Raw genomic sequence first — 21,566 nt, 5'->3', positions numbered from 1 at the left:
GCACGGGCTGGGGGCGCAACGGGAGTCTGAGGGCGGGGGCGCGACGCGTTCACGGCTTTGCTAATTTTAGCGGCCGCGGGAGCTCGAGACTCCGCGGCACGCTTCTTACCCTTCTGTACCAGGGTGAATCCATCCGTCGATGAGGCGGGGGCGAGGTCGACCTCCATGTCCGAGTCAGAGTCGGAGCACGAGGAGGCGGGTGCAGGCGACCTACGAGCAAGTGTAGGTGTTTTAGAGGGCGCGACGGAGGCCGCGGATGATCGCTCAGCTGAAACGATGGTCACGGCGGACGACGCAGCAGCTTTTCTCGCCAGTATAGGCGACACGGGAGCGGCAGGCACGACAGAGGCTGCGGTGCTCAATGCAGAAGCTCTGCACGCAGGTACAGGCGACGCAGGAGCAGCGAGCGCGGCGGAGTCCTCGAGAGGGCTCGCAGTGTGATTGGCCTTGAAGGCCAAAAACTCCGAGGCGAGCTGTGGGTGGCGAAGTCGGAGGAATTCCGCGAATACAGCGTCCATGATCGCTGAGTACCCAGGTGGGGCGGCCCCGGGTCTTGAAAACACTCGCCTTGCGGCGAGGCCCCAACTTCTCGGACCTGAGCGGTTCGATTGAACACAGGTGGCAATGCGGCGCGATTACTACAGGACAAAGAAAAAGCACAACAAAACAGAAATTACGAAAAGAAACAAAACAAATAAATACTTGCAGGAAACCACTTTGTCGGCAGATGTACCACGAACACAGAAACAACAAAAGGAAACAAAACAAATAAAAACTTCCAGAAAGAGCACTTAGTCGGCAGATGTACCACAAACACAGGCCGCGCGAACAATGGCCGGGCTAACAAAAGCCGGGCGAACAAAGACCGGGCGATCGAGTGGACGATGAGCACGTCCGCACGTGACGGGTGCCTCTATCGGAATCAGTTGAAATACTGTTAAGTTAAAGTTGATATAAGATTGTAATGATTTTAATAGACCTAGAAGTATATATTTTTGCGCATCGAATATTGCCTATCATTTATGTATAAAGCAGTTATTGTCGCTTAGTCATGTCTGCCTTTCAAACGTAGATATATATTATATTCAAGTTAGTAGTGATCTTATAATAATTAGGACGCCGTCAATAAGCTTTGCTCCTCACAATTTAAATTCATTACTAAATGAAGCAAACACTCCTTGGTCAACAAGTATTCGTTTGCAATAAAAGACAAAAAGGTGACACTTAAGTCAAATCATGCTTTAAAATAAACAGCAAGAGCTAAATGTCTCTTGTGTGTCGTGATCTGAATATACTGATCAGAATATAGAAGATATTTAACCAAATAGAATCGTACACTAGTTTTTAAATAGTTTACTTTACGACCAATTTGGAATGTAGTTTTACAACTTCGGAAACACGGCAAGAAACTCAAGCATTTCTCTTTTCTTTATTTGTACAGAACACAGAAAATTTAACACAGGTTCATATACCTATACATTATATCCCCGTGTCTTTTATTGACCTCTACTTGGACTACACATTCATAGCTGTGAATGTTTTGACAAATCGCCTGCCTTACGTCAACCCTTCCTGGGAATACTTTTGTTGTTTGCGCTTAAATCCCCTTGTCGCCTTTTACGACACCCCTGGGAAGATAAGGTGACGGAACTATTCTTAGCCAGATCTGCACGGAACTAAAGTAGAGTAGTAGAAAGAAGATGCATGTGACTAGGGGATGTATGGAAATGGTAGTGCAAGATAGAGGGGGAAGAGGACGACCGAAGAAGACAGGGATGGAGTGTGTGAATGACGATATGAGAGAGAGAGGAGTTAATGTTGAGATGACCGCTGATAGAAGAGAATGGAAGAGAAAAATTAGCTGTGCCGACCCCACCTAGTGGGATAAGGTGGAGAAAAAGAAAACTTGGACTACACATTATAAAATCATTTTAATTTGGACCACGACATTTTAGAGCTTATTTCATCACAGAATCCCTACAGACAAGTACGTCGAGATACATTTCAATTTTGGATACTATATGATTATGATACAAAATCTGTTCCGTAAAATCGCTACGTATATATTATGGCATGTATTATATTATGCACTAGCTGACCCGGCAGACTTCGTAGTGCCTCAATCGATAAATAAAAGACTTTTGTATAAAATAAACTTAAAACAAACAAAAGGAATCCGTCCGACGCGGCGACGGGGGACACATCAAAGGAAAAAACAATATTTTTATTTAATTCCGAGCATTTTCATAATTATCTACCTGTTAAACCTTTTCTGGACTTCTACAAATAATTCAAAACCAAAATTAGTTAAATCAGTCCAGCCGTTCTCGAGTTTTAGCGAGACTAACGAACAGCAATTCATTTTTATATATATATATAGAAGATAGATAGATAGATAGATTATCAGAACCACGTTCTTTGCTACCCACACTGAATTCACAATCAGTGTGAATGTAATTACTAATCAGTAGTCGATGGAGCATGTGTTTTGAAAAATATACTGTTATCACTATCCACAATTTTTCTAAAACGCGATTTTAAATATTTCTTGATTATGCTTGATGAACTCTGATATTTAAACAAAGGTAATAAATCAATTTATATATTTTTTTATTTAACGATATAATTATAATGAAAACGACTAACATATTAATCCTGTTACTGTTATGTTGTTTCAGTACGATGAAATGAAAGACCGATGCAAATAAGCGTCTCGTATTCAGAACTCTGTGAAATTTACATGAACGAATAGCCCCATTGTGTAATGCTTTTCATTGTGTATTCTTTGATTATGAAAACAAGCACACAATAACAGGTCATATAAATAGATTTAAAATACCTACGAATATACGTATATAATATGTAAAGATATTTACATATCAGATGAACACATCAGACAATAAATATATGCGGTTACAAAAATGTTATATGGTCTAATCTATTACATAATGTGTTCAATGAACGATAATATGAATTTTGTATTATTACGTAATGATAAAATCCAGACCAACTAGTTGGTTACTAAGATACAAAACAAATTATATTATACATGTGTTTGTATACTTACACACATATAATATTGGATCCAGGCCCCTACCGGTGATACAATTTTTTTATTAATATATATATAAATAGTTTTCACAAAGTACACCAATGCGTTCTTGACTAGTGGGATCACGCGTACTTATGAATAAATGTATACACCACCATATTTTCTGATTTAAAAATGTATTGGTTTTACATAGCGAAATCGCTGCACGAAAATATAATATACTGTAAAAAATATAATAAAACTGTAGTAAGTAAGATTACGTAAGCGCCCTTTCCGCTAGAAACGCAACAACTACCCACTGTTCATATTATTCAAGTTCAAAACCAAAAAACATGTATATATTAATAGATGAATTATTGATCTACCTTATGACGACCCTGTGGTTCTATGAATGTATTCTAAAACGCAACATATCGTTTTTCTAACATCACGAAACGTGATTTATTCGCTCGTAATAAAGTCCATATCGGTTATCAAAATATTGAATGAACGTGCCAAGTTCACGAGCATCGGCAATGAACATAATAGTCCAGTCTGTTGGAGGCCGACGTATTGTACGCTTGTGGATACGCTGAGCGATTGGATCAAAAGGAATATCATCAACATGGTGAAAGTAGACGTCAAGTACACTAAGGTAAAAACAAGATAATGTTTAAAACGTATTTCTGGTAATACTGTTTCAAAATAGATCGCTATTTACGTAGGAATGTCGGAATACGAGTGATTATATTAAAACGTTGGCCGCCGGATTAACGTATTGGTAGGCAGCGGCTTGGCTCTGCCCCTGGCATTGCTGAAGTCCATGGGCGACGGTAACCACTCACCATCAGGTGGACCGTATGCTCGTCTGCCCATGAGGGCAATAAAAAAAAAATTACATCCTTTAGCAAAATTACATAAAGAACTGAACCATTAACTGTTGAGATAAAATTTCTTTAAAGCAATTTTTTTAAGGATTGTACTACTAGAAACTTCGATGAATTCAAAACTACCTCCCACCACGCTCTGACTTACTTCTATTCTAACAAAAGCTTAAAAAAATCTTGAAATATAAGAAATCAATCACCTAAAGTCTAGTAATTAATAACAATTAAACATTATTTTGTCATTTTTAAATGCTTAAAATGGCGGAAGGTCTTACATTACATTTCGCATTTGGCTGTTGCCGGATATATATTATAGTTGACACAACGTAAATGCCACCACTCATCTTAAGACATGAGTTTGAAATAGAAATTACGAATATAATTAATTAAAAATAAGCTATAAATCGGAATGTATGACTTCTTCGCGGTAGAAATAAACAGGATAATGGTACCATGCGGACTCGATTCGAATATTAATAATAATAATAAAAAGGAATTACAATAATTCAGCAATAATAATCTACACAAATTAATCCTAAAATTGACAAGACCAATTAAAACTGACTTAACAACCATTCACTATTTATCATTTCTTATCAAGAAAAAACACAAATCTCGGACCAACAATAAAATATTTATGCAAAATTCAATGTTAAGCTGTAATAAGTTTCAGAATTTAACGGTTGCTTCAACATTGAAGTATTGGTACTTTGTGAACATTCCAGCAGTAGCGGTCATGACTAAAACTACTTTCACAGTTGAATCTCGTGTTCATTAACTTAATTTTTTAAGCTTCGGACATTTCTTTTTTTTTAAGAGATTTTATGACCTGGTAACTAAGACCTTTAAGTCATGTCTTCTTTTAATTTATATTCTTAATTTTATGAAAAATGATAATATGGAGTCAAATGAAATGAAGATGATTGATTTGAGACATTAATCAACTGGGATGAAATTTAATGAGATGATATGGGATGAAATATAATCGCAGTAAAATGGTGGTCATTTACTGAGATTTTTTCAGTGGACTTTTTGGAGGAACCCGAGAAGTTACGTCCAGCAGCTTTGTTTCATTTTCCCACATTTGTGCACTTTCACAGATATTAAACAGTTAATAAACCACCATTATTACACATTTAAACCCGAAGAAACACTAAATAGACAAAATAAAACAAATCACACAACTGCACTTCTCGCGTTCCCGCCAAAAAGTCTTCGGACATTTCGAATCTGCAATTGCCAACTACCCTCTAATAATTAACTTTAAAATTAGTAAACAGCCGTATAGTTCATTAAATGAATCGTTAGTGGGATATTCGAGCCGGTGTAGAAAAGTCTCTTCGTGACCAAAGCCACACAGACACTTGGAAAGCAGGTTTTAATCACGGATTTGAAATTGTCATGGCCTAAACGATAAGACGTCCGGTGCATTCGTATCAAGCACAGATCATAGAAACAAGGAGATTAGCTTTGTACAAAAAATTATTCGTGTTCAGATGTCTCCGCGTTTCTCCCACTTACTTCACTCACACAAAACCAAAAATTGTAAGAACGGCACACGAGCTCATATTTCTCCCGCACACGAAGAAACTTACAGCAACACCAATAAACTCATTAATAGAACACATGCAAAAAGAGGGCGGCGCATTTACCTGTAGCTACGGACTCTGAATAAACACACATGTGCAAGTTATGCAACTAGTGATGTTAAGTGATAATCATAGAAAAGTATCGATTAAAATTCAGTTAACTATATTATCTGCTCTCTCTCCTAAAATTTTATTGACTATAATACTTATAATAATAATAATAAATTGACTTGAATACTATACCGGAGTTTCCCTCGACCGTAGGTACTCTATACAAGCGAAGTTTTATCATAATTGGAATATTAACTAATTATATTAACTACCAAGAAACAGTTAGGATATCAACTTCTCGAATCAAGAGAAACACAAGTAAAACTGCAAGAATTTTATTGTTAAGGATTTTATTGACCAGTAAAATGTAAATATTTATTTAAAACTTGCCGCTTAGACAGTTTAGGTATAGCGTTCTTAGTTAAGTAGTGTAATCTTATGTTTACATATTTTTCCATTACGGCTTTTATAAGAATTATTAAATGGTTATTCATTGGCGATTGATTAAATTGGTGAAAATTAATTTTTTCAAAAAGATTCATACCTAAAAAATGCGATAAAGATTTTGACATGAGCTCTTGTCTAATATTTTTTGATAAAATTTTCGTGGTATTAGATGAAAGAATATATGTTTTTATTATTACTTCCATCCGTTTACATATGGTTATTACGTCACTAGATGGAAATATAAGGCCGCCTTTATCCTTCAATTTTATTAACTTGAGGTGCTTGTCATTAATTGTATCTGCAATCAAACCGCTACAGCATGTATCACACTTCAGCAATTTTAGCAAACGATGAACTATAAATCCAGCTATGTATGACACTACCTGGCTACTAAATTCTGTGACATCTTGTACAAGTATACTGATTTCCTCATCAAATACGGCTTGTTCATATAATAAACTCATCTCGTCTTCGTCATTACCTTCGTGTAACTTACATGGTTCGATTGTCAGATTTATATTTTGGACAGCTGAAGAGCACGACAAAAAAGAAACCTCCTCAAGAGCTATACAGTTTCCCTGGTCTACATCTCTAAGCTCCGACTTTACCAAGAGCTTTTTATATATTGCTTGAAACTGTCGCGCCGTTGGGTTGGTGCTGCATCCACCATGTGACCGTATATGTCCAAACATAAGCTCTAAATGATCTTGGCTGATTTTGTAAGCCGGAATGTACTTAAGTTTTTGGTCCTTTTCAATTAGTTGTATATACAAGGCCTTGAGGCTTTCTATGCACACTAATAAACCAATAAAACCGGTTTTTCTGGGTGTAATGATAGCTTTTGTACCATCTGAAAGCTTTATAGATGTTAGACACCGTTTCGCCTTTTCTAAAGTTTCAAATACCTTGTCTTTGTTGCCTGGGCAAACTGGTTTTTTATAATGGAGTTGGGCCATATGCCTTGAATTTAACACATCGAACAAGTTGTTGATAGTTTTTAGATATTCCACAGTGCCTTCTACATCATCAAAACCAGCGATTTGAAGTTCACAACAAAAATTCAGGGCATCTGCAACACTGTTGCTAAATAATTGCGAAGCTAAGCGAACTTTCATTTTTTGGTTCTTGAAAAAGATATGACTTTTTCGTAATTTATTTGCTAAGTGCAGTTTTTCTTTATCCTGAATGTCATACAGATTTTTTAGATGACTCCATTTTATACACCTATTTGAAGCATCCATGAAACATCCATATGATTCAAAAGCATTTCTCAATAGCTTCAGCATGTGGCATGGATCGAGAAAAATATGTACAGGTTGACGAGTAACGGGGTGCTCAAAATATGATTTTAAGTTTTCAACTTCAAAAGAACATCCGAGTTTCTTAGCCATGGTGATATTGGCTGGACAGCCGTCAAAAGTCATCGAGGTAACTTGAATACCTGTATCTTCTAATAATTCCAAACATTGTCTGACAAGATTAGACCGTTGTTCTCCTGTGACACCGTCAATGAGAAAATACCCGACTGGTATTTTCCAAGCCCCATTAATTGCGGTAACTAAAAATACAAGAACTTCTTTGGCTTCGGGTAAACAATCCCCTTGTTCTGCAGAATTAGAAATATCAACATACCCGTGCATTTGTTTTCCATCCCACTCTACATGCTGTCTGATTGCCATTTCATCTAAAACTAAATTACACAACAATTTGTGTTTAGTGCAGGCAGTTTTAAGTTTTATCGCTTTTAATGATTCTTGCGTGAATCCAGGCTGAGCATCGATAGATTGGTACCACTTTTTTATGGTTCGAATATGAGGCAAAGCTGTTTGGAATTTTTTTCTTACATACGCGTACGCCTTTGGCGAATAAAAGTGAAGAGTAGTGGCAAAAATTCTTAAAGCAGGCGGATATTTCTGGTTAGTACTTTGACCCGATGAAACATTTCTTTCATAACGCTGGATAAGGTCGGTTACTCCAATGTTTTCTAATTGCGTAACGTGATCAGCACTAATGAAGTTTTTTTCATTAAGGTTTTTCAAAATGTCCTTTAAATTAGCAATTTTTTTCTGATAACGGCTGGTTTTCTTTTGAAGCCTTCTGATTTGCATTTTTTGTGTTTTTATGAAACTGTCTTGTACCAAAATCAATTGGCGTAATTTACGCTTTCTAGGTGTTTCGATGAGATCATTTTTTTCCAGATTTTCTTGTTCCAAAATGCTATTTTGTCGAGCATTAAAGTTTGTATCGATACCATATATTGTAGACGTTGGAGCAGTATTTTCCGAATTATCGTTTTTTTCACAAGTGAGATTTTGTGATTCGGTTCCGGTTGGAAGTTTTAAAGCAACCGTCTGTAATTAAGAAAACATTCCGCATTTATATAATTTCTCATATAAAAAACTTACTTTGTTTTATATTTATATTAAAAAAAAGAAACAAGTTTTTGATGTTGTAAAATAGTTTAACTTACCAAATTAGGATCCTTTTTATCCAATTCAGAATAAAAGCACACTTTGGATGTGGAAGGTTCCATATAATTCATCAATACCATACGCAACTTCAATGTTGGGACCGACCATTCGAAGAGCCGACGAACTTTCTTCAATGGTTGAAAGCACTTTGGCTCAAAGTGGGACGAGCATATGGTGTGATTTTTTGTTGGGAACCAGCTTGGACCCCTTCCTGTCGCATTTATCCACATTTCTTTTATCTTTGGATCTTTCGGATAGCTAAAGTTTTAAAATAAAAGCATGGTATAAATGATGATCATTATATGAATGATGCATGAATACCACAATATATTAAAAACCAACACATTATCTACACTTATTTTACGTTTTATCAGTTATTTAATGCTCAGTTTCTGAAGTTACTATTTACCTATATTGCCATTAGCTATTGATTCAATAAAAGTTAGGTGAAGTAATCAAGAAATAGAAACAAATTGGGTTTTTAAATAATTAATTGTATCTTAAATAATCATTCGTACTAAATAGGATCGTATAAAATATCGACAATACAGACAATACAATAACAGACAACCCTAACACACAAAAGCCGACAGCGGCCGCTTCACGAAACTATCGTGTGAGTGAGAGTATCAGTAAAAAAATTATCCATTGCGCTATTAGAGCAGCCGATTCATCGATTCATTTGTACTAAGCAAGCAATGGTTTTAGTTCCTAATGAAAAGGGATCTATCATCGCTTTTCTAAATTTTTTAATGAATTCTGTAATTTCAATATGATAAACTATAATATTGTAGTACTTACGTGTGAAATGAGATGCTATCTTTCTTGTAATTCACAATACAGCTGTTATTTTTGCAAACAATCACTGAACAACGCGGCATTTTGTTAAAAATCGTAAGCAATGAAGACGTCGCAAGTTGACATTCGACTAATGACCGAAACTGGCATCAAGCCGCTTTGAGGCCAGATGCGTTCGCAAGCGCCACGCCTCCTTGCCATATCTCCTGTGTTTCTATGATCTGTGGTATCAAGCGATGCAACGGTGTTCGAAATGCGCAGGCGGGCACCTACCAATTTTTCTAATGAAATACGTACTTCACAAATGTCCACAATTGACTCCCACGGTGAAGGAATAACATCGTGTAATAGAAATCAACCCACAAAATTATAATTTGTGTAATTACTGGTGGCAAGACCTCTTGCGAGTCCGCACGGGCAGATACCACCACCCTGCCTATTTCAGCCGTGAAGCAGTAATGTGTTTCGGTTTGAAGGGTGCGGCAGCCATTGTAACTATACTGAGACCTTAGAAATCATATCTCAAGATGGGTGGCGGCATTTACCTTGTATATGTCTATGGGCTCCGGTAACCACTTAACAATAATTATCTATACTTCTATACTAATATTATAAAGAGGAAAGATTTGTTTGTTTGTTTGTTTCGAATAGGCTCCGAAACTACTGGACCGATTTGAAAAATTCTTTTTCCATTAGAAGCCGACATTGTCCCTGATGAACATAGGCTACTTTTTTTTTTTTTTTTGTTTCATGTGTTTTTTTTAATGTTTCCGAAGCGAAGCGAGGGCGGGTCGCTAGTTAATGTTATAATGATTGGTGGCAAGGCGTATTGTGGGCCCGCATGGGCATGCCCTACAACACTATCTCTTATATATTAGAGATGCTTTGAAATAAGAAAAAATATAACCAGTAACCAAAATGTAAAAATCGTTAATTTTATCAAAATTAAAACTCATATAAATTTTTACACAGCTATTTATCAACAATGAATGGGTAGATGCTGTCAGCAAAAAAACCTTCCCTACCATCAACCCACAAGATGAAACAGTCATAACACAGGTCGCTGAAGGAGATAAGGTAATTATTTAATTAACAATAATTAAAAAAATTAATTAAATATAGAGTTGATGTTATTTGTCATTCATAGAAATGATTTTATCAAAATTAGGATTAAATAAAGTCAGTTTCAAACAATAAGTAATGTACAAGCATTACGGATTTTTTTTTAGATACTCCAATTTGTATTGATTTAAAAAATCCTAATGCCTAATAACCTACTGCCATCTATTCAACTATCAAAGAGTATTGTTGGATACATTTAAAGTATCTTATAACTGTAATTCTAAGAGTTGGACAATTAATAGTTGTGCAAAAGAATTTTCACATGTTAAAATCCGTCTATATAGTACGTTAGTCTCAGCGCATTAACGAGTCTTACCTTACATAGCGGAACGACATTTCTAGACGTTTTTAGAATTATTCAACGTGTCTGTACTAACTACATGAGACATACATTTTAATAAGGCGACTAATAACCATAGTCGAAACAAAGATTTTCTTTTTCAAATAAAATACAACTATTTTATGGTTTAGACAAAACTTTTGGTGAATTTCACGATCTTGACAAAAATTAAGAGTTGGCTTGTTAAAAAAATCATACCCACTTCTTTCTAATCTAAAATCGAATAGGAGTTATTTTATTTATTAATACGTAAAGTATACATAAACAATACAAAATAATATAGAAGTAGCATCCATGTCTGTATATTGAAAAAAAATAGAACAAAAATAAAGAGTAATAGGACTTAATATCCGCCATTTTTAGAATAATTTTCCATCTACATATTTGTTTGTTCGCGCACATTTCCGGAACTACATAACAGGTTTTCATATAAGAAGATTAAATATAGGCTTTGTTTTATTATAATCGGAGGATGTCAAAAAACATTACCGTCATTTAAATATTTATATTTGCATAGAGGTTTGAAGTTATTTATATTATAGTGTTTATTATTTCTGTAATATTTCATGTCTAAATAACTTTAACAAATTCAGTTTGGAAATACTTTAAACCTCGGCAAAGAACATAGCCTACTACATATCATCACACTGCAGAATCTAAGGAGTAGTTGTACACGTGCGAAAAATTTGTATAGTAGATTGGGGGGAATAGAGACTAGAGTTAGAATTGGGACGAATCTGGGATGTCACAATACTTTTGTTGATATGTTAGATTTAACTTTGTTGAACTGAAAATAACTTATTTAGTGTTTAAGAACATTTAATAGTTTAAATTAGTCATCAAAGTTTTGTAACTCATTAAAGATATTAAAAAGTTAATTACCAAAAGTTAGGTACTAGGAGTGGGTAATATCGGTTTTGCCGCGTATCGAATCGTATCTATATATCGAGGATCAATATCGGATATTGAATCTATATATTTTCTGAATCTATATATTGATGGATGCTAGTAGATTTTCTCGATTCATGATATTTGAGATTTGAAACGATACGCTGATATAATATCGTAGTAGATGTAGATTTAAGTCAACGTTATACGGTTGGTTTTCTGATATCAATTTATAATATGATCATAAAGTAATAAAAAGAATATGAAAATAAAAATATCAAAAAAACTTTCCTTCATGCTTTTACCAGGCTTAGGACTGGCTACATTATATTTTTCAGTTTTTAGTATTTTGTGTCTTAATTTAAAATTACAAAATATACCAAAAAAGTGTAGATTCCAAAAGTTTAATACAAACACAAGAAATAAACTCAATTATTTGGATTCAACTAAAAATAGGAAAATGTGTACTTTAAAAATCAAACACAAAAAACTTTTAAGTATTTATAAACACTTGTCCAAAAATTCTAGTTCAAGGTCAAAGCGCGTGAAATTAAATTCAACGATGCAAATAGGCTATACTGCATTCAAGTTAGGGTCGAAAGTTGAAACTTCTTTCCTTAATTGTATCCTGCTGATACGCTAAGAATAATCTACAGACATATGGACTTAAATATAAGGTTTACAATTGTATGGATAATGCCTGTTTCTGTTTCATTCATCACGTGATATCCCTATCGTGCGCTCACTCACTCTGGCCGATTCGATACGAACCAAACGAATATTGCTGATATTAACGAATCGGTACGATATGCCGATGCGCATCATATCGAGCAATATCGTGTATCGGCTGATATCGAAATATAGATTTCGATTCACGAATCGGTCCGATATGGCGATGCGCATCACATCGAGCAATATCGTGTATCGGCTGATATCGATATATAGATTTCGTGCGGGGCGATATCGGATTCAACGATATTGCTGCGATATATAGATATTGAATCTATATACGATTTATATCACCCACTCCTATTAGGTACGTACCTAACAACTAAATAGTGCCAGCCCTATCGAAAAACTATTGTCCCCATACGTAACCTGATTCACCCCAAAGCTAAGGTGAATCAGGTTAAGCTATTTTTTTGTAGTTTTTGTGTATATTTTGTAATAACGCTTCGTATGTAAAAATTTAAGCCTCCGGAACCATTTTAATCTCAATTTTATTGGTATTAACCTAAGAAAAACCATTGAAAATTTGTGACGGATTTGGGATCCCCCCCCCCCCATCTACGTTACTTTAAAAATGATTTTGTCCAATAGGCGGATATTGATTTGGCCGTCGCCGCAGCAAAGAAAGCATTCCACCGTTATTCCCCATGGCGTACCATGGACGCTTCTCAACGCGGCCTCCTATTGCTTAAGCTAGCCGAACTTCTAGAATCCCAATCTAGATACCTAGCTGAGCTAGAGACTTTAGACTGTGGAAAACCGGTAAAACAATCCGAAGAAGAAGTATACTTTTCCGCAAGCGTGCTCAGATATTACGCTGGAAAAGCGGACAAGATATTAGGAAATACCATTCCTTCAGGTGAGTGCATTGCTTTTGTAAATTACCGTAGGTTGTAAACGTGATTTTATAGACAAATACTGTATTTCTTAATGGAGGATAAAAAGATTATTTTATCTTAACAAAAATGATGCTTCATCTATACTATATATACTAATATTATAAAGAGGAAAGATTTGTTTATTTCGAATAGGCTCCGAAACTACTGGACCGATTTGAAAAATTCTTTTTCCATTAGAAGCCGACATTGTCCCTGATGAACATAGGCTACTTTTTTAAATTTTTTTTTATTTTATTTTTTTGGTTTCATGTGTGTTTTAATGTTTCCGAAGCGAAGCGAGGGCGGGTCGCTAGTGTTTTCATAAAGTTTATGCATTCATAAAATGAAAACGATCTTTGTTCAAATTTATTGGAATGCATGCAGATAAGTACTGTTGATTCGTGTTTCAATCACAAAAATTTATACATTATCACATGTTGACAGTCTGGCAAATTCCACAGTGATAGCCAGCTTTGTTAATTGGCCATCACCTATGATGTGACGAATTTAATTGTTTTTACGAGTGACTTAAATTATTCTGAAAATTTAATGGTATTGTTTTATTCTATTTATAAAAGTACGCCTTCAAATAGGATCTAAATCAAGAATAATCTGAAAAAAAAAAACAGAATTTTGAAACGCTTCTATTAGCTTGACTTTGATATCTGTACTAAAGAATCTTTAAACGCATCATATACCAATGGCAATAGAGCATTTTTTATTACTTTAGCCCTGAACAAGATCATCAGGGAAAATGTATGTTTCAAATGTTACATCTTGGTATCAAAGCGTTGTTTTCTAGTTTAAAAGTAAATTTATGTCTTACGCTTATATATCTTACGCTGGCGCATAACTATCAACACTCAAAAACAGAATAAATGTTATAGAGGCATATTTTCTCCTTCTGGAAATATTGAGCTCATGTTAATAAAACGAGTTATTACTTTATTGTTAATAATTATAAATCTAGTATTCTTTTCCACACTTTTAAATAAATACTATTGTCGCGCCTTACTGTCACTGTATTAAGTTATATTGGTAAATATTTTTCTTGCAATCTTATTTACTTTAATCGTAATTATATTAAATTAAACTTCAAATATTTGGCTTATAAATTAATTAAACAAACAACTATAATCGTATAATAAGGCTAGGGGATATCACTAAATTCGTAATACATAGTTAGAAATAATTTATGTATCCTCAGCCGTTGAAGGAACTGGGTCAATCCACTTTTCATAGTAGAATTCTCCATTGAAGTGGGAATAAGAGACGTCTGTGCAAAGTTTCAACTTACTAATTGTATAAAAAATCTTGCGAACATTCAGAGGATAGACAAATAGAAAAAAAATACCTCTTTATTAAATAGTAACAATATATTTAATGTTATTAAATATACACTGGGTTAGGTATTATAGTTCAATAAATTTACTTAGTGAAAATTATTTTTAATTTATTATTTACTGACATATCTGCATGCGGTTACACTCGATTTATAATTCATAAATTGAAAAACGTTGCATTTGTCCATGACAATATTGTCTAATAACCACCACAGGCTGAACTATATACACTATCATATCTTTAGATCCTATTTTACCTAAAATGACGAACCAGGGAACACACTGTCTTATTGTCATCGAAAATTTCTTTCAAATCTGTTGAACAATTTTTAAGTGATTAAATAAAAACCACATAAATAAAAATCAAATGAATTGCTGATGATGAGTAAATTCATGTTAAAAAATCAGTTAAATTTTCGAACTTTACAAACAACTTATGGAAGGTAAAGTTTATTTTATTTAAATATTATAATTTACAACATAAATTAACACGGTACATATATGGGTATTGGTGCACAATACAAATATTTTTTTAATGCGTTCATCGACCTCAGATAATTTATTTCTACCTACTAAATATAGATGTTACAACCAACGCAACGATATTGCGCTGCCTAAGGAACTAGAACAGTAAACTTACAATAATGATAAGCCAATGTGTGTAGTAAAGATAAATAAACTACTTAAACTCTTGAACCACAGAACCGGAAATTCCAAAATATATATTTTGGATTATTACCCTTCTATTTAATTTGTTTGTTTTTACCGTGCTTAATTTTGGTTGTGAATAAAAAAAATTACTAGATTATGACCTCAATTAAGAAAAATAATATTATTATTCGCCAATAGATGTCGGGAAGAATTGATTATTGAAAACACGAGTAAAACAACATTTTCTGAAAATAAATCGTAGCTAGATCGATTTATCGCCCCCGAAATCCCCTGTATACTAAATTTTATGAAAATCGTTGGAGCCGTTTCCGAGGCTCAGATTATATATACAGAAGAATTGCTCGTTTAAAGGTACAAGATAAGATATATAATTATAAACAATTTCCTTTTATACAGACGGAGAAGTCCTTACGTTCACCATGAAGGAGCCTGTCGGAGTGTGCGGTCAGATAATACCGTGGAATTACCCCATACCAATGATGTCTTGGAAAATAGCACCAGCCTTAGCTGCAGGTAATTAAAATTAGTTCTAACTACCTATAATTATTTTGCAAATTAATTTTTGCGAAGAGACTTTGGTTACGGCTAATTAGTATCACGAAAAAATCTTACGATCATTTCAAAACTACAAATTCGACCATATCGAATATTTTTCAAGTTTGTGGCCAATAGGTAAGGTGTCTAGTCTCTTGGTATACCATCAAATACTTGTTTTTTTTTTTCTAAATTAAATCTATCAGTGTGCCCAACATGAACGTGTTCGAAAACGACTTCTACGTTTAATGAATAATAAGAACATCCTGTATGTAAAAAGCCGAAAAAAATCTTGTTGAAGTAAAAGAGGTTAGCCTAATTAAATAACTCGATCACGTACAAAAAGTTTACAGAACTAAATAATTCATTACAAATTACAAATAGAATAGTTACTTTAAAAAAAATTAGTAAAATGGATTTACGTACATATTTAGAGTACATTATTATTCTAATTAATTTTACCTGTAGGAGTATACCTCAATTAAAGACTTCGACATCTACAACGTAAATGCGCCACCCACCTTGCGATATAAGTTCTAAGGTCTCAGTATAGTTACAACGGCTGCCCCACCCTTCAAACCGAAACGCATTACTGCTTCACAGCAGAAAATAGCCAGGGTGGTGGTGGTACCTACCCGTGCGGACTCACAAGAGGTCCTACTACCAGTAATTACGCAAATTATAATTTTGCGAGTTTGATTTTAATTACACGATGTTATTCCTTCGCCGTGGAAGTCAATCATGAACGTTTGATGAGTACGTATTTCATTAGAAAAATTGGTACCCGCCTGAGATTCGAACACCGGTGCATCGCTCAACACGAGGGCACCGGACGTCTTATCCTTTAGACCACGGTTGTTCAGCTAGTTCAGCCATAATTTTGCAATTTTAGGATGTACCGTTGTTCTGAAGCCAGCTGAACAAACACCGCTGACTGCGCTCGCTGTTGCCGCCCTGGTCAAAGAAGCGGGCTTTCCACCGGGGGTTGTCAATGTCGTTCCCGGATACGGTGCGACAGCGGGCGGTGCTCTTACTCACCACCCAGATGTTGACAAAATCGCTTTCACTGGCTCCACTGAGGTATACTTTTTTTCTATTGCTTAGATGGGTGCACGAGCTCACAACCCACCCGGTGTTAAGTGGATACCGGAGCCCATAGACATCTAAAACGTAAATGACGCCACCCACCTTGAGATGCCCTAAGGTCACAGATAGTTACAACGGCTGCCCCATCCTTCGAACCGAAATGCATTGCGGCTTCACGGTAGTACAGTGTGGTGGTACCTACCCGTGAGGACTCACAAGACGTCCTACCACCAGTAAAAAGTTTTACAACGATGTTAAATAAGACGCTCGGCTTAATCTTTATCATGTGATCATACCGTGGTTATCAACCCAATTACGTATGTATTATAAACTTTAATTATTATATATTACATATTTTATAATCTAGCCCGTAAGTTACACAGCTTTGCGTATTTACGGATGGTTATCGGGAATTTTAAAAGGTTTACTTATCTGGATACCTACTACCGGCTTTCTATTGACTAATTGCTGTAACATCTGTCAACGTATGCTGACTGGTACTAATTTAGATAAATGATCTCAATGAAATTATTCATTGTCAATGCCGGGACTAACTAATTAAAAAAAGTTATCCCGTTTTGTTTTGTTTCATAGGTCGGCAGAATCATCTTAGGAGCTGCTTCAGCTGTTAATTTGAAACGTGTAACTTTGGAACTCGGCGGCAAAAGTCCGCTGGTAGTTTTCAATGATGCTGACGGTATGCTCTTCATCTCTTTAACAACAACTAGATGATGACCGAGCTTTGCTCGTTTTTTTTTTTTTTTATAACGCCGTCTTGTGTCTTTAAAGCGGTTAGTTGGCCTCAATTAAGAAAATAGTATTATTATTCGCCAATAGATGTCGGGAAGAGTTGATTATTGAAAACACAAATAAAGCAACATTTTCTGAAAATAAATCGTAGCTAGATCGATTTATCGCCCCCGAAATCCCCTGTATACTAAATTTTATGAAAATCGTTGGAGCCGTTTCCGAGATTCAGATTATATATATACAAGAATTGCTCGTTTAAAAGTATAAGAAATATTAGAGTTCTTACATTGAAATTATCGAAGGCCTATTACTTTCATACTGGTATAATATAAGCATTATATTAGAGACGTAGACACCGCCACCAGCGGCCATCTATTTTTATATGGTGATTTTTATAAATTGTACGTTTAATATCTATTTTAAAAAATATTATGTAATTAATAAGATTTTAAATAAATATAAATAATAATAATAATAAATATAAATATTTAATAACAATCACGCCACGTTAACTGGTCCCGTGCTAAGTTCGTAAAGAGCTTGTATTACAGGTACACCAGATAACGGAAATAAATATAAGATTTTTATTATACACCTACATATATTAAATATACATCCGTAACCCTGGAAAAGACATTTTTATATTTATCATACAAATGTCTTCCCTTGGCGGGATTCGAACCCGCGACCTCCGTGTGTAGTGACCATATCTCTTACCACTACACCAGATGGCCGTTTTTTTTTTTCATTCTTTATTAGAGCCATACCTATTAGGTTAAGTCGGCCAGACGGCCGTTAAAGTAAAGAAAAATATGTTACAGTTGAAAAAGCAGCACAAATCGCTCACGCAGCGGCTTTCGCAAACGCCGGTCAGTGTTGCTGCGCCGGAACCAGAACGTACGTCCAATCCGGTATCTATGACAAGTTTGTCAAGAAAGCTGCCGAGATCGCAGAAAAGAGATCCGTCGGAAATCCCTTCGATGACGTCCAACAAGGACCACAGGTTAGGCTAATTACGTATCTTCTAAATAAAAAATAATTTTGGTATACGATAAAAGGTACCTGGTATATTGTAGAACTGTTACTTAATATAACGGCTGCAGTAACTAATGTAACATAATATAATAATAATTATTGTCACAATAAGCTTCATAATATTTTATGAACATTTATAAAGTTTCTTATTTTTAACGTCTTAAATCGATGAACACTGGCCGTACGCACGAAAAAGTGTCACGTTACGCCTGAGTGTTCTAGCGAGAGCGCGGAAAAAACTACAGAGAGGCACGATCGGCCCAAGCGTTGGCTTGTAACACATTTATCTCTCTACTCACGTGACGTCAGAGGTACCAAGTTGTTCGAATAGTTCTGCTACTGCCTTTATCACATAAAACTATCGTCCGTAAACCGACTTTACAGATAACCAAATTTTTATTATTATTATGCCGTGTATTGGCTAATTGAGATATGAATTGATAATCTGGTTAACTTAATGTTTAAATAAACAGATTAGGTAAGGACCACTACAGACGGATGATTGATTTTATTAGATTAGTAGTAGTTAGATTTTAAGGTACTTCATTTAGGTCACGTATTCCGTATCGCGACGTTCATTCTTTTTTAATAGGACACATCGTAGATACAGTTCTCTTTCCTAAAATAAACTAAATTGATGTTCTTGCGACAGAGAAGTCTTTTTAAAGGTACGTATCCATTGGCCCACGCTGGACGCACCGCACGCAACGTATTTTATTTCGCTTTGTATAATATCAAATAGTGCTGCGTCTACAATCTGCAGCCCACTGAGTTTCTCGCCGGAATTTTTTCAGTGGGTCTCGTTTCCGATCCGGTGGTAGACTCTGCGAAGCACTGCTCTTGCTAAGGCCAGTGTTAGCAACACTTCCGGTTTGAGCCCCGTGAGCTCACCTACATGTTAGGGTGAAGCTGAAATAGCCTCTCAATGCTATCAGCATAGGTAGAAGAAATAAATAAAAAAAAACTATCCGCTCCGCCCGCACCGAACGCCGGCATTTATGAGCAAAAAATACAAAAGCAAGATAAATTCCGTTGCGTGCGGTGAGTCCGGCGCGGGCCAATGGACGCGTGCGTACATTTAGCCTTCCGCAAAATAGATAAGGACGATGCGTAATAAACCTCGTTACACACTTAAGGTGTTAAAAACAAAGACATACCAAACTGCCCTATAAGATGCCGATACGACGGTCAACCTTCTCGTGGGTGGATTATTAGGACCCGTTACTATACTGCGCCGAATACTACGCTGTATCAGGTGCGGCTTAAGTCACAAAGCGCGGTCTTGCGTCGCCCGTCAATCTTCCTCATAATGACCTAGCGAAGATCATATTCTGATCCTCACCCACTAATAATCGAATTACTATGACAAATGTTGTGCAGATCGATGAAGAAATGTACAAGAAAGTGCTCAACTACATCGTAGCTGGTAAGGAAGGTGGCGCCAGGTGCGTCGCAGGTGGAGACAAAGTCGGAGATAAAGGTTACTACATCAAACCTACTGTCTTCGCTGATGTTCAGGATGACATGAAAATTGCCAGAGAAGAGGTAAAGCGATATATTAACAGTTCTATAAATATTAATTTATTCCCTAACGCTTTCAATTTTACCAACAAAATCTTGCTTTAGATCTTCGGCCCCGTTCAAAGCATTCTCAAGTTCGAAACGTTCGATGAGGTGGTGGATCGCGCTAATGACACAAATTACGGCCTGGCTGCTGGTATCATCACTAACGACATCACCGTAGCCATGAGTTTCTCTAAGCACGTTCGCGCTGGATCTATCTGGTAATTAAACGTATTTGAAGCTAAAACTACAAATATATAAATAAGGCTATGTACCGTTCGTGCTCTTTCATATTTTGGAAGACGTAGGTAGCCAACTCGATCCGTATTGTGCAATTTGACTTAAAAATTATAGCCGACCTGACATCGAACCTCGGTTTTGTCTGTTTTTTTGAATTTCGAGTCGTAGACCTAATTAAAACTACTTTTGTTACCAAATATGGTGTTCGCCGATATTTGAATATTGTGCCAACTACCGTCAAATTTTCATTACAAAAATACCTCTTGATCCTTTCGATTCTTTGTAGTCGTCGAAAAATATAAATGCAAAATTAAATCTTAAAAATAATTTTGATTATTTATGTCCTTAAGCTCACTAATTGTTCAATTTTTAAGGATCAACACTTACGAACATGTTACGACTCAGACTCCTTTCGGTGGATTCAAAGATTCTGGCCTTGGCAGAGAATTGTAAGTACACAATGTTAATTTGGAATGGCACATCCGTTCAGAATAAATCTGTAATGTTCTTTCTATAGGTAACCCGTTCGCTATTTCGCTTCGAGTTCCGATTACTTACTGACTGCGCGCCATCTCTACAACGCTTTTATAGCCGACATCTCATCCCTAGAATCATCGAGAATATTCCACACATCTCTAGTCGTAGTTCCCGCTATCTGACAATAGATGGCGTTGTAATTCTCGAGCATTCTGGATCCTTCGATATTCGTTCGACTATTCAGCGATAGATGGCGTTAATCTTACCGGCGTAACATACACAAATAAAAGCATGACATTTTGTTGTAATATTTATTAGATTTTACGGATATTTAGATTAAAGTTACATAAAAATAAAATAAAAGATGTCTAAAAGCCTTGTATGTGTTCGCAGGGGTGAAGATGGAATTAGCCAATATTTGGAAACTAAAACAATTACTATGCACGTACCGAAGAAGCCGGAGTTCTAAGCGAACCTACGATTTTAATTGTGTTACCTTTATACTTTTGTAAACACGTTTAAAGTTAATTATATTCTTATTCATTAATTGAAGTTTTTTTTGTTACATTAGTCCACTCTCTAGGTACACGTACTACTACATTATTTATTTTGTCATAAGCTAATTTTTGTTTCAT

General features: G+C 35.5%; 2 protein-coding genes across 4 annotated transcripts in view; one reads left to right on the top strand and one right to left on the bottom strand.

Annotated features, from left to right (window-relative positions):
* The window catches only part of LOC101739973 (phospholipase A1), a 56,087-nt gene that overhangs the window by 19,347 nt on the left and 15,174 nt on the right, over positions 1-21,566 (bottom strand). The window lies entirely within an intron of this gene.
* On the top strand, positions 3,591-21,478 carry LOC692889 (mitochondrial aldehyde dehydrogenase; the record flags this gene model as incomplete). The annotated part of the gene is given in 11 exon segments (NM_001046733.1): positions 3,591-3,686; positions 10,247-10,351; positions 12,945-13,212; positions 15,643-15,759; positions 16,673-16,860; positions 17,461-17,563; positions 18,438-18,619; positions 20,032-20,196; positions 20,278-20,435; positions 20,829-20,903; positions 21,325-21,478. Coding segments are annotated over 11 exon segments (1,467 nt in total). The 3' UTR covers positions 21,401-21,478.

Source organism: Bombyx mori, chromosome 12 (assembly GCF_030269925.1).
Source record: "Bombyx mori chromosome 12, ASM3026992v2".
Taxonomy (NCBI): Eukaryota; Metazoa; Arthropoda; class Insecta; order Lepidoptera; family Bombycidae; genus Bombyx; species Bombyx mori.
The sequence above is the reverse complement of the archived record's forward strand: the minus strand, read 5'-3'. Positions and strand labels throughout refer to the sequence as shown.